Genomic DNA, 14,522 nt, shown 5'->3' with positions numbered 1-14,522 from the left:
AAACTGGAATTAATGTGATTAATATTACCATCCCAAGAGAAAGCAAAGGACAGGGCACTACCTAGCACATGGCTGACCTGGGAGTTGAATAGCTGGTATCTCATATGGTCCCTCAAGTCCTGCCAGGAGTGATTCCTGAATGCAGAAGTAAGCCCTGAGCACCCCTAGGTGTTGCCCCCAAAATAAAACTACATAAGTAAAATTGATTATCCCACAACCACTAAATAGAACCAATCCCTGTCAAAATTCTAATGGCACTCAAAGGCATAGAAAAATCCACTAACGCTTATATGAAACCATGTCCCACTTTGCCCACAAAAGCCAATCTTGAGCAAAAAGAGGATAGAATCATTACATTCTCCAACTTTAACCAAAGGCGAAGTTATAAATAATAAAAAGTAGTGGACTATGGTGGGTATGAACATGTGACTTTCCTTTCAGTTCTAGCATCTAAGCTACATTAAGTTTTAGTCAGTAAAAATCAATGAACCTATTTACTATAGTATAAATCAGCAGAAATGACTATTAATTATGAAAACCAACCCTCAAACCTGAAAATAATCAGTGAAATATCTACTACATGTCCCCACAACCAATAATACCATGTAGAAAACACCTGTACCTTCACCAAAATACTGCAGAACCGATACTACTACTGTGTGAAGTATTAATTGAGCTGTAGTACTGTTGCAATATTGTTGAATCTAAAGCTCAATGTCTATATATAAACGAAAAGACATAAAGCTTCCTGCCAAAATTTAACTTCTAAGTATGAATATTTACTAAAATATTTTAATGGTACAATAATTTTCCTTTTTTAGAGAATTTCTACTCCATTTTGTCATTATAACTTGTGTTAACATCTTTATCACCAAAGTCGCCTTTTGTTTTAAAAGGCTCACTCAATATTTCAAAATACCTTTACAGTACCTTACATATGCTTTATGAAGACTAAGCACTAAGTTTTCAAGTTTTCTACTGGAGATGGTGAAATTTATCTGTATTTACATTAACACCATAAAACTTGGGTTTCAAGACTATTTTTTCTCTAAATTGTGTTATTTTTTGTTACAGTTCATGATTAAACCTCTAAGTTGTGTTATTCTTGTGTTATAGTTCATGATTATAGTATCAGTCTTTCCCATTGTAGAGTTCTTTAAACTGTATTTCAAATCCTGAAACATCTAAGAAGCAACTTTTACTTTACAAATTGTGTTTTTAATGTATACATTATTATTATTTGACTAATGTTTGAAATCAAGACCTAATCTTGAATATTCTAATTTAGTTGCCTAGTCATAATGCCTTGGGAAACAAACAGAAACATTTATAAATTATTTCAAAGCATAGTAATAAGCATTAAATACTACTATTTTTAAGTATTTAAAGTGTATGTTTGTCCCCAAACTCTAATTTCAGACTAACCAAACAAAATATGTTTAGTTAATATTATTATCTCTCACAGTAGTGCAGACTAAATCTTTTTTGGAATAAAAAAAATGTTGGTACTTTACAGCAGATATTATTCTTTAAGTACAGACTTGGGCTCACTGGAATTAATTCTATCACAGAAACCAACGTTACATATGAGGGAAGAAAACAGTTACTTCAGTCTAGGGTAGGAACAAAGTTTTTTAAAAAATACATGTCTTGGGGCCGGAGAGATAGCATGGAGGTAAGGCGTTTGCCTTTCATGCAGGAGATCATCAGTTCGAATCCCGGTGCCCCATATGGTCCCCCGTGCCTGCCAGGAGCAATTTCTGAGCTTGGAGCCAGGAATAACCCCTGAGCAATGCCGGGTGTGACCCAAAAACAATAAATAAATAAATAAATAAATAAATAAATAAATAAATAAATAAATAAATACATACATACATACACACATACATACATTCATATATACATACATACATACATACATACATACATACATACATACATACATACATACATGTCTTAGGGCCAGAGTGAAAGCACATTGATAGGCATTTTTGCCATTCATACCACCAACCCAGGATGAACTTGGGTTCCATCTCCAGAATCCCATATGGACCCCAGTCTGCGAGGAGTGATTTCTGAGCACAGAGCCAGGTGTAACCTCCTCAGCACTGCCAGTGTGACCCAAAACCAAAACCAAACCAAACAAAACAAAAAGTCTTAAAGGTCCTTTAAATGGAGAAGGTAAGGTGTAAGCAGTGACTTATTAAATCAACTGCAAATTAAATTTTATTTTCCTTATTACAGACTGCCACAGTTCTCAAAGTACAATTAAAACCAAATTTCATTCCTAAAACTCGTAATTTATTATAAATGGATAAAACTAGCTTTAGCAGGTCTCTATAAGTAGGTTATAGAATTGAAACTGCTGTTTTGGTTGGGTTTGAGTAACATACTTAGCCAAGCTTGGCTATATCTGCTGGAAAACATCCTGAGGGTTTCTTTAAAGTCTCAAATTCAGTTTTTCAATTTTCTTTATAACGTAAGGTTATTACAACTGGTTCAAGGCGGACTCTACTAGTCACCAAAGAAGGATGGTGCTATACCACTGAACTATTTTCCCTAACCTCCCAAATCTGAGGGACACATATCTGGCAGTACTGGGGTGGGTAGCATACTCCCATTAAGTAAAAGATTAGGGAAAGCTCAAGGCTCTCACAACCAGAATATGCACTCCAGCTCTTTGTCATCTCTACACTGCCATCTCCACCCAATTCCTTAGTCAAAGGGAAAAAGTATACTGAAAGTGTGAAAAATCTTATCTGTAGCTCTTATTTTATTTTAGAGGAAGTCAAGTAATTCAGCTATTCATCGATACAATCTCATACTTGAAGTTATAGAACTCAGAGAAAAACTAACATTTAAAAGAAACTGGGCCCACAGAAGTGAAAAACACATAAAGAAGTGACTAAATCACCTCATAAAATACCTAGGTAAAGTACGAATTGATGAACAAATGGAAAGTGAGAAAAACAGTGAAGACAAGAGTCAGGAATCTTCTCCCCAAATGGAACTGTGATGTTAAATTGTAAAAGAAGGGGATGGAGAGAAGAGTAGATTTTTTTTTTAACCTGCATATTGAAGAAATAGCTCAATGTATGCTTAGCATATGAAAGCCCATGGTTCATTCCTAACACAGCTGGACCAGCCCCAACCACTGGTTCAGGACCTCCAAAATAAACCCCTGAACTAGAAAATTTTAAATGCAAGCTAGAAACATAACTACAGATTATCATAATGAAAACAGAGTAGAGTGGGTATAGGATTCAACCTTCTTGAAATGAAGCAGTTTTTGAAGAAAAGTTAAACAAGGAGTAGAAATATCAGTGACTTAGAAATTTCATATCATATATAAAAATAGAAGGAAAACAAGAAAAATGAAGTGGAAATTTAGGGAGGAGGGTGACACTAGGAGGGAAAAAAAATCAACATTGTTCACTTTGTGTAGAAAAGTCTACAGGATGATAAATAAAAGCAGTGTCGAAAGATAACACAAATTAACTATCTCTTCCATGAAGCTAATCCCAATTCAACACCCACAGTGATATGGTAACCATTACTGATGGGTACAGGCCTGAAACCCTGAGCACCACCCAAGACAGCCTAGGCAATCCCTGGCACTGCAAGGCCCAAGCAACATCCCATCCTTAGGCCTTCCTACCAAACCACCAGCCTGGGAGGTCAAGAATCACCAAGAAAGTCCCCCTGGGTGTCCCGAGCACTGCTTGAAAGTTGCCAACCCAAGTGTCTTTCACTTTCTTTTTCCACTGTTTTCCGTTAATTTCAAAGAAACATTTTTTTTGGTACTCTTTCATTTATTATATTCATTTCGAGAAACACTAAACACCTAGAAAAATACCAGGCAAACAGTTTTGAGATCAACCCATTGCCTTGCATTCTTATCTACCAAACCTTATATATATTAAGTATTTCATACAAGATTTATTATCTCTAAATACCAAATTATAAGGAATTTACATTGTATTGTACTGATACTCCAGCAAATAATTCAGGTTTACTTAACATTATCTGGTCCTCTGAGCTCCCACAACTAGGAGAACCTCTTGGCATTAAGCTTGTACTAGTCCCAGAGCACCACCAATTTTGCCACCAATAAATTAAATAGTGTTGATGTATTTTTAGGAAAATTAAATATGCAAACACTAGGAAGAATTACTATACAATCATCAAACAGATTTGTGAGCATTAACCGAACACTATCAGTGGTATTCCATCTTATTTTACTTAATAGTTTTTCAGAATACAAAAATATCAAATATATAAAAGAGGGCCCGGAGAGATAGCACAGCGGCATTTGCCTTGCAAACAGCCGATCCAGGACCAAAGGTGGTTGGTTCAAATCCCGGTGTCCCATATGGTCCCCCGTGCCTGCCAGGAGCTATTTCTGAGCAGACAGCCAGGAGTAACCCCTGAGCACTGCCGGGTGTGGCCCAAAAACCAAAAAAAAAAAAAATATATATAAAAGAATGTCAAAATTGGTATACTTTTATTTACAACTACAGCACACTGCTACAAATATGTAATGGATAAGTGATTAATATTTAATATAAAAAGTAATGACATAAAAATCTAAAATTATACAAAGTTAATCAGGAAACTAAAGTAGCCTAGTTAACTTAATCATAAAAATAAAAAATAATAAAAATTTAAAAATATCATATAATAACATGACACTAAAAATGGGTCATATTCAAATATTAAACTAGTTAATAAATTACTGCTATTTTCATCAATACTATACACATGAAATCCTTGTTGGCTAAGTTAATAGCTTAAAAACACTACCATAAAAAAAACTACCATATTACTGAAAAGCAAGCTAGGTATTTAAAAGCTTCATGTTTCTGAGAACAGGCTTAGTAACAAAAATCTAAGTATATATTTTGTAAAATGGATTTCACTAAAAGTATACTGGTACAAACTAAAGGAGTTTTAGATATGGTTCAAAAAATAACCGAATAAAGGCTGGAAAGTGTCCACTAATTTCACAGAAACATAACACAGACGCACACACACACAGACACACATACACAAACACACACACAGACACACACAGACACACACACACAAAGCATACTCCTTTACAATCATCTGGTGAGGTAGATCCAGTTATTCCAATTCTACAGACACAAAATCAGTAACGTAAGAGGTAGACCCTTGGTGCTAGAATGTGAAAGTACAGTGGGCAGTCACTTGCTTTACACACAGACAACCAGGTTCTCTCCCTGACAACATGTATGGGCTTCTGAACCACACAAGGAATGATTCCTAAACCCAGAGTCAGTAGTAAACTCTGAGTACTACCAGGTATGTCCCTGGCCCCTAACCCCCAAAAAAAGGTTAGGTACCTTGCTCAAGATCCACAATTAGTTACAGGACAGATCAATTTTTTGGTTTTGGTTTTTGTGCCACGCCGAGCGGTGCATATAGGTTACTCCTGGCTCTGCTCAGACATAGTCCCTTGCAGGCTCGGGGACCATATGGAATGCTGGCAATCAAACCCAGGTCAATCCTGGGTCAGCTGCATGCAAGGCAAACCCCCTACGACTGTGCTATCACTCTGGCCCCAGATCAATGTTTTAAAAGTAAATATACTTAACCAGAAAGCTATTTGGTATTTGCACTGTACCAAACAAAATGAATGTTTTAGAAAGACATTACAAGATAAAAGTTATTACCAGAGATGGAAATAAAATAGGATGCCCTGGAGTGCATTTCATGTGAGTATGAAAACAATTTATTATGAAAATAAAATTGCACTATATCTTTCTATCTAAAACATACTGCACATACTGTATATCTCTTTGGGGAGAAGGAACAAAAATGAGTAGAGAAAACAAGACTATTTTTATTCACCACCACTCTTCCATCAGATTGAGTATTTAGGAAATTTGAGTCCTAATTACAAACTAGGTGTACTAGTCTACAAACTAGTCTATTAGTCTATCTTTGTTAAGGAAAAATCGAAAATGGACATGTGTCCTATTTTTTCCCAAGAAAAGTAAAGTAAAATATTCTTTGAGAGGCCAAGAGGAATCACAAATCTTTCTCTTCTATAAAATGATGTTCAAATATGTATTATATGTCAGCATCACACAAAACTCCAAGACTCTCTTATGTCTTCCTATTTGAAACACAAATGAGGAATCATCTCATTTTGACTGCACCTGGCAAGCAACCATAATAAGGCAATGAGAAAAAATAAATTCTTATTGAAACTTTAGATCAGGTCAATTAAAACTAATACTGAAACATCAAGCTCACATTCTATAAAATGTTATTTTAACCAGTTTGAGTTTACAGCCCAAAGATCTATACTAATACATGATGATACAAAACAGATTCATATAGTGGAAAAGCCATCAGAGTGGAAAAGCAATCTACTCACATAAATTGAACTACCAGCCTTTCCACGTTAGAAAAACTGATGGTCACCTAAGGGAAGGTGGGTACATCATCTTCTGAGTCCTACATTCATTCACAATGAATGCTAAGCATGTAATACTTCCTACCTTAACTAAAATATTGGTCCTAATTTACTAAAATAACTAAAAATGGCTGGAGAGTGTTAGGTCACATCTTATTTTATTCCAATACAAAGACTTCTGCCCTTAAGCCCTAGAATCCCATAGCCCCTCAGTCAAAGCTTTTGAAATTAAAAACCCACCTAGATTTCATTAGCTCTATATAGGTACTTTATCTGTTACTGGACCCTCCCTGGCCTAGGGTTGGGTTGTGTGGCAATAAAAGTAGTAGGTTTTGGGGGGCTGCCCACCACCAAGTTGGAAGCCTTCTGATCCAAAGTTTTTCACTGGATTATTAATTCTCTTGGCTATTCTGCTCCAGAGCCATTAATTATCCTGGGGTTGGATTATGGCGTGAAGAATCCAACAAGTGTAAGAGTACAGCAATTGACCAGAACTCAATCCCTGTCATCACATTATGGTCCCTTGAACTCCACTAGGTTGTTCCTTGAGATCAGAGCCAGGAGTAAGCCCTGAACACCTGCAGGTATGGCCCAAAAACAAAAAACAAAAAACAAAAAGAAAAAAGAGGGCAAATTTAGAGAGGGAAACCTCATTATGGTAGAAACTTTTCAAAGACTACTAAAATTCTTTTCAAATTCCATATATATGAAATAAATACAAAATGACTTCATGTAAGGAAAGCAAAAATAAGGATGGGTTTTTTTTTTCTTTTTTTCTTTTTTTCTTTTTTTTTGGTTATTTGGGGCCACACCTGGTGATGCTCAGGGGTTACTCCTGGCTATGTGCTCAAAAATCACTCCTGGCTTGGGGAACCATATGGGATACCAGATCGAACCACAGTCTGTCCTAGGTTAGCCTGTGCAAGATAAAAGCCCTACGTCTTGTGCCATTGCTCCGGCCCCAGAAGGGATTTCCTTAACGTAACTATGAAAATCACTATAACTTGATAATTTGTTAGTCTTTAACTAGGTCCTAACAAATTAAAGCTATATATAAAAAGAGTTCATGTCATACATGAGTAAGGGCCATTATCTATTAGTCATATAAAACTTAACAGTTTCCACTGACAAAAGATTATTAACACTGACACCTTTATGGAAATAGTTTTGCATCTATGTAATTATACAGCAAACAGAGATAGCCAAAGTCATATTTTGTGGTATAATCATTTTTCCACTTAAATATACTTAATGAACAACATTTAGCAAATTTGCTAGCAAAATCACTCCTGCAACATGGTCTAGAATGGCCTGAAAATATAGTCAAACAAGTTTGTTTTAAATTATAAACTACAGCTAATTATCGCTAATATGCATTAATATGGATTTACTGGCTATATTACATCCATTGATAATGTATTAATATTTTGAGAAATGCAATACTCTGAATGAGGAAAACAAAAAACTTCAAGCACCTTTTATTCCCTATCTGTTCAGTTATCCTCCCTCACTCAAGTGCACTTACCTTTGACAACTATGTGACTGCAAAAACACCATCTACTTATTTCCAATTATATCTTTGTTTTTTAATTCTAGTTCTATCTCATATCAAAAGTTTTGTATTAAACTAATGCAAGATTAGGCATGAGCACTGAGGGGTTGGTTGTAATTTGTGTAATTGTTTACTATAAAGTTTTAAAAACTCAATAATCCCAGGGGTCAGAATGATAGCAGAGCTGGTAGGGCATTTACTTGCACAAGGCCTACCTGGTTCAATCCCCAGCATCCCATATGGTCCCCTGAGACTGCCAGTGTGATTTCTGAGAGCAGAGGTAATCCCTGGGCACCACGGGATGTGGCCCAATAAAACAAAAACAAAGTTTTAAAAAAATTTTAAAAAAACTTTCTGTTAATTCCTTATTGGTGAATTTACACTACAACCTACTGTAGAAACATTCTTTATCTCTCCCCTTCAGAATCAAAGTAATCTGAACTTAAAACATGACAACCATTAAAAATAATCATAATTTCACAAAAAATTAATAAACTTCCCTTCTAGAACGTCTATCCTTTTCAGAAAAGAATGATTTTGTCTAGCAGGAAAGCACTGTTTTCAAAAAAAGCCTGCTAAGACTGAAAGTGATGACCAAAGAAACTTAGTAAAAATGTTGTCAAATATCAAATTTCTATAAACAATAAAAAAAAATTTTTTTTTTTTTGGTTTTTGGGCCACACCCAGTGACGCTCAGGGGTTACTCCTGGCTATGCGCTCAGAAGTCGCCCCTGGTTTGGGGGACCACATGGGACGCCGGGGGATTGAACCATGGTCCGTCCTATGCTAGTGCTGGCAAGGCAGACACCTTACCTCTAGCGCCACCACGCCGGCCCCAAAAGATAAAATATTAAACAAACAATGAATTGTATTTTTGCAAGAATGTTTATACTTACACCCCTGCAATCCAAATATGGGAAGAGTAAAATTTAAATATATTACAATTAATAGGACTTATAGCTTCGATTGATGATACAAGTGGGAGTATTTCTAATAATCCATGCAAATAAATGATTAACAACTGGGTCATAGATACAACGTAATTAAGAAACTACTTAATAATTAAGCTACTTTTATCATGATCAATCCAAACTGTCACTGAAACCTTTACCATTTCCTGATAACAGATCTCAATTAAAACTTAAAAAAAAAAACCCATTTTTTAAATTTGTGACTATTACCATTAAAGTCTTAGCATTGTAAGTACTTTGAAGTTGAAACCCAATCTTTTGTTTCTTGTAATTTATAGTTATACCTTTTTTCCACCTACATTTTAAATTTTTTCTTTTGAAGTGCTGATATAAATTTCAACATTTCTCAATGCTCTAATTTAACAACAAACAGAAGAGAAAAGAAACAAACAGTAACCAAAGAATGCCCCACAAAAATGAAAACATTGTATATTGGAGAAAACCCAGCAACCTACCTTTAAACTAGACTCATAGTCTGTGTTCACTTTGAACATAAGCCCAAGTCGTAAATGAATTTCCTTGGCTCGACAAAAGCTGGGATCAACATAAAGCACCTCCTGAAATGCTTTAATTGCCCTGAAAGAATATAGACATAAAATATCTTAACTTTTAACACTTGCATAAATGTTTGATTGGTAGTACAGTAATACCTGGTTTATGCAATACTGTTTTAAAGAAAATGTCAGTTTTCTTTAAAAAAAAATATATGAATGAATAAAATAGGGCACCTGGATCTTTCGTATAGTTAGTGCTGTAAATCAGACCATATAGCATCTAACTTGATGTAAGAAAAATAACACAGGAAAAGCTGAGGATATTCTTAATTAAATATTATTGTATGTTTAATAAAACTTTAGAGTATAAATGTTTCGGGAATTTTCTCAGGGTGTTGGAAAGATAGCAATAGTTAACACTATATGTTTTAGGAGTACAATTTCATTATTATTATTTTTTTTTGTTTCATTATTATTATTATTTTTGTTTTGGCTTTTGGGTCACACCCGGCGGTGGTCAGGGGTTACTCCTAGCTCTGTGCTCAGAAATCATCCTGGCAGGCATGGGGGACCATATGGGATGCCAGGATTTGAACCACCATCTATCCTGGAACAGCTGCATAGAAGGCAAACGCCCTTACGCTGTGCTATATCCGGCCCCTACAATTTTATTATTTAAAATGTATGTTACCGGGGCCGGCGAGGTGGCGCTAGAGGTAAGGTGTCTGCCTTGCAAGTGCTAGCCAAGGATCAGGACCATGGTTCAATCCCCTGGCGTCCCATATGGTCCCCCCAAGCCAGGGGCAATTTCTGAGCGCTTAGCCAGGAGTAACCCCTGAGCATCAAACAGGTGTGGCCCGAAAGACAAAAAAAAAAAAAATGTATGTCACCACACCAAAACTACCAAAGGAAATTAATCTTGTTTCTAACATATAACTTAAAATTTCTTTTTAGGGGTGTAGTTTTTTAACCATTTGTATTTTAGGTTTACAATCCATCTTCTAAACCATTCCCTTTTTTCTTTTAAAGCAATGCTCAGTCTAATGTTGAGAATCTGATACTTCTTTGGTAGGCCTGATATAGTGTTGAGGAGTATCACTAAATGGTTCTGCGTATTGAACTCAGGACCTGGCACAGTGTTCTACCACATGAGCTATCTCTCTATAACTTATTTATTTATGGTGTAAAGTAGGTGAACAGTTTTCATATTTTTCCATTTTTATCAAGTTCTGCAGATGTTAATAAAATGCCAACAGTTCTATGGGTTTGTTCCTGGTTTCCCAAACTGTGTGATTATTTTCCATTAATTTATCAGTGTATCTTTTTCAAAATTCACATTTCATCTTTACAAAAGATAGTGATTAGCAGTGATAACTAGTAAAACAAAAACCAGAGGAAGGGACAGTTTCACTGAATAGATTTCAAGAACACTTTTATCATATCATCTGAATAAACTACCAATTTTTAAAGGTTGAAATAACAGAAAACAGTATGCTTGGCATTCATTTTAAATTTTTCTACATGTTTTTAAGACTTATCCCAATATTTGAAAAAAAAAAAACGCACCTAATTCTCCACTATATATTTCTTATAGTCACTTGACAAAATTTAGATGCCCCCCAATATTTAAAGTTCAAATACATCACAAAAAAAACAGTAAAATTTTCCACATCTCTAAATATCTTTATTTTGATTAATAAGTTATCTATTACCCCCCAAAGTTATATGATTATATACATATTTATCTTAAATTAAGCATTTTCAAAGGCAATGATTGTTCATTCTAGGGAATTTACAACTCTGATATTAGAAACATTTATACCTGGTTCAATGCTTTCTTTAAAGGAGTTTGGCACCTATATGTTAGTTGGCTTTTTAAATGTCTATGAATATCCCATATATAAGCAGAAGAACTGAGAGGAAAGAATCTTCCCAACATAAGATATAGAGCTTCACACTATTCTCTCTTCACTGTATCTAGTGCTACTCTTTGCATATAAAATAAGCAAAGTTGTTTGTGCATGTATGCACAAGCATGTGTGGTTTGAAAGGAGGAAAATACATGTCTGGGGAAGGCACTAAAAATAAAAAGTTTAGAAAAATAACTATAGAAATAAGTTATTTCAAGTAAAATATATTGTAAAGCAGATAAATTATATAGAGAATTTTAGAAGTTCTGTATTGATGGGGTTAGGAGCACTGAGGTAATGTGGTTATGAACAACATTCATAACATGTAATTTATACATTTTCTTTGATATAGTTTTGTAATAGTTAAAAGTGGTGGCTATATGCCAAGTTTTATTAAATCTATTTATATTTCTACCATAAAGAAAGAGCCAGAACTATGGCCAGAGAGCAAGCTCAATGGGTCTATATCATGTTTTGCCTCTAGAAGACCTAAGCACCACTGGGAGCAACCTACCAGCAAAGATCCAAGAGTACCCTTGAACACCACAAAGTGTAGCACAGAAAAGTTTTGGTTTTGTATTTAATTTAAAAAAAAAAAAAAAAGGCAGGCGATAAAAAAATTGGAAAAGCAAAGATAGAAGAGCGGTGCGGGGAGAAAACTTTGGTAAGAAAAAGGTAAAAAAGGGGGCTGGAGTGATAGCACAGTGGGTAGGGTGTTTGCCTTGCACACATCGAACTGGGTTTCATCCATGGCATCCCATATGGTCTCCTGTGTCAGCCAGGAGCGATTTCTGAGTGCAGATCCAAGAGTAACACCCGAGTGCCACTGGGTGTGGGACGAACATAAACAAACATAGGAAAAAGGTAAAAAGGTCTATAGATGCATAGGTGAGAAAAGGGGTATGAAACAGAGCAATAACATGGTAGAAATAATTCATATTGTCTTAGTTTTTATTTATAAGCTTCTCTCTAAATTTACTCTACATAAATGTGGGTTGGGGGTAGAAGATTTCCTAGTGATGCTCAGGGAGCACCAGGGGTATGCATATCACCAGTACTCCTTGAATCCAGGCTTGCACATGGCTAGACATGTACTCTACCTCTTTTTCGAGGGGAGGAAAGAGGTTCAACCACACTAGGCAATGCTCAGGGATCACTCCTGCTAGGGCTTAGAAAACCCCTTGTGATGCTGGGAGTAGAATCCAGATCAGCTGCATGCAAAGCAAGTATCCTACGCAGTGCACTCTCTCTCAAGTCCTGTATGTTTTATCACTTAACCCACATCCCTGACCCTCATATATGTTCCCTTAAATGCTTGGGTCTCTTTAGTAGAGATATCTATTTATCCACTTAATTCATAATATCACAAGCGTAAATGTTTACACCAAAGCAAAAAGTACACATTCCAACACACTGGCTATTTGTAGTAGTAGTAGTAGTAGTAGTAGTAGTAGTAGTAGTAGTAGTAGTAGTAGTAGTAGTAGTAGTAGTAGTCTGGACTATAAAAAGTTTACTCTTTAAAACGCCTTTAAGATAATGTGGTTAGTATCTTGTTTTGTGTTTCAAAATTCCCTTTTAGACCTAAATTGAGATCTAAACTGCCAATACTCCATAAGCATGTTCACAGCATCTTGAAGTATTTCAAGTTCTGCTCTGACTTAACTACATTTTCTCAGATATGTGGCATCTATGGTGGCTTCCTAACCAGAACAAAGCCTGCATGTCTCTGAGCTGTGCCTCTTCAACTTCATCACTAGTTATACCCTAACACTTTGCCTCCTCAGTTGTGAAATGGCTTATTTGAGTCATTTCTTTATGTAACTATGTCCTTCCTCTTAGCTTCACATTTCCAGTTACACCCTAACACTACTCTTATTTTATCTGAGTATTTCTTTCCTCTTGGTTTCACTACTACTTATCTCTGAACCTAGAATATTTACATTCTTCCACTTTACTGTAATCCAGCATAATTTTTATAACATATAACCAAACTGAACACCAACCAGTTTTTAGTTAACCCGCAGCTGATTCACTCTATGATGAAGTCATTCTATTCTATTGAATATAGAATATTCTATTCTATCTCCAGTTTTTCCAAGAAGCTTATTCCTTGAGGCCTATATTTTTTAATTTGTAATTAGTTTAGTTTCTAATTACTAAACATATTTACATTTAATAAATGTTCGCTATTGTTATCAATGTGAAAACTTACTGAACTTACTGGGGTAGGGGATAGGAGGGAATTTCTATTTATCTACTGTTTCTATCTGTAATTGGTCCCCTCACATAACAAAATATAACAAAGTACACTTTCATTTAGCCAGCCTCTTCTTCTCACTTCAGGGAAATGGAAAATTAAGAAGGAAGGACAGGAAGGGAAGGAGGGGGAAATAAAGATGAGAGGAAGGGAGAAGAGGGAGAGATGGGAGGGGGAAGGGAGAGAAATAAAATGAAATGAAATGAAATCTCTGTATCCCTAAGATTATATAGTATTTTATTATCTGGTACAAAAGACTATAGAAAATTGGTATCACTTGAATCATTACACTCCAACTTGGGTCATAACTTGAGTGCATTTATCTCTCACCAAACTGCTTGTAGCCATAATATGATCTCTGTAGCACAAGGAAAAATAACTTTTGCTGAATTCAGAATTCTGTCTGATACTTTTAGAATATTATAAAGTTACCCCAAACTGCAATGCACTTTTATGATACAATACTTGAAAAGGTTTATAATTTTAATATATAAGGCACATTATCAACTAGAATAAAATTAGTGGATATATATTATATGCATATGAATCACTGGGGGAAGAGAGGAATAGAAGAATGGGGGAAAGGCAGTGGCAACCCTGTAGTATCTCTTTAGTCCCACAATAATCCCACAATGGTCATTTTATTTTTTAATTTAATTTTTCTTTTTCTTTTCTTTTTTTCTTTTTTTGGTTTTTGAGTCATACCCAACAGTGTTCAGAGTTTACTCCTGGCTCTACGCTCAGAAATCGCTCCTGGCAGGCTTGGGGAACCATATGGGATGCCTGGGTCGAACCACTGTCCTTCCACATGCAAGGCAAATGCCCTACCTCCATGCTATCTCTCTGACCCCACAATGTCATTTTAAATAAAACTTCTAGGAAGACATTTAAGA

General features: G+C 35.5%; 1 protein-coding gene across 7 annotated transcripts in view; it reads right to left on the bottom strand.

Annotated features, from left to right (window-relative positions):
* KDM6A (lysine demethylase 6A) overlaps window positions 1-14,522 on the bottom strand; it is a 126,003-nt gene that overhangs the window by 66,617 nt on the left and 44,864 nt on the right. For all 7 annotated transcript variants that reach the window (XM_049767152.1, XM_049767149.1, XM_049767150.1 and 4 more), the window contains exon 6: window positions 9,424-9,544. In XM_049767152.1, coding sequence (XP_049623109.1) covers window positions 9,424-9,544 — 121 coding nt within the window. The remainder of the gene's footprint in view (window positions 1-9,423; window positions 9,545-14,522) is intronic.

This window comes from Suncus etruscus, chromosome X, assembly GCF_024139225.1.
Source record: "Suncus etruscus isolate mSunEtr1 chromosome X, mSunEtr1.pri.cur, whole genome shotgun sequence".
Taxonomy (NCBI): domain Eukaryota; kingdom Metazoa; phylum Chordata; class Mammalia; order Eulipotyphla; family Soricidae; genus Suncus; species Suncus etruscus.
The sequence above is the reverse complement of the archived record's forward strand: the minus strand, read 5'-3'. Positions and strand labels throughout refer to the sequence as shown.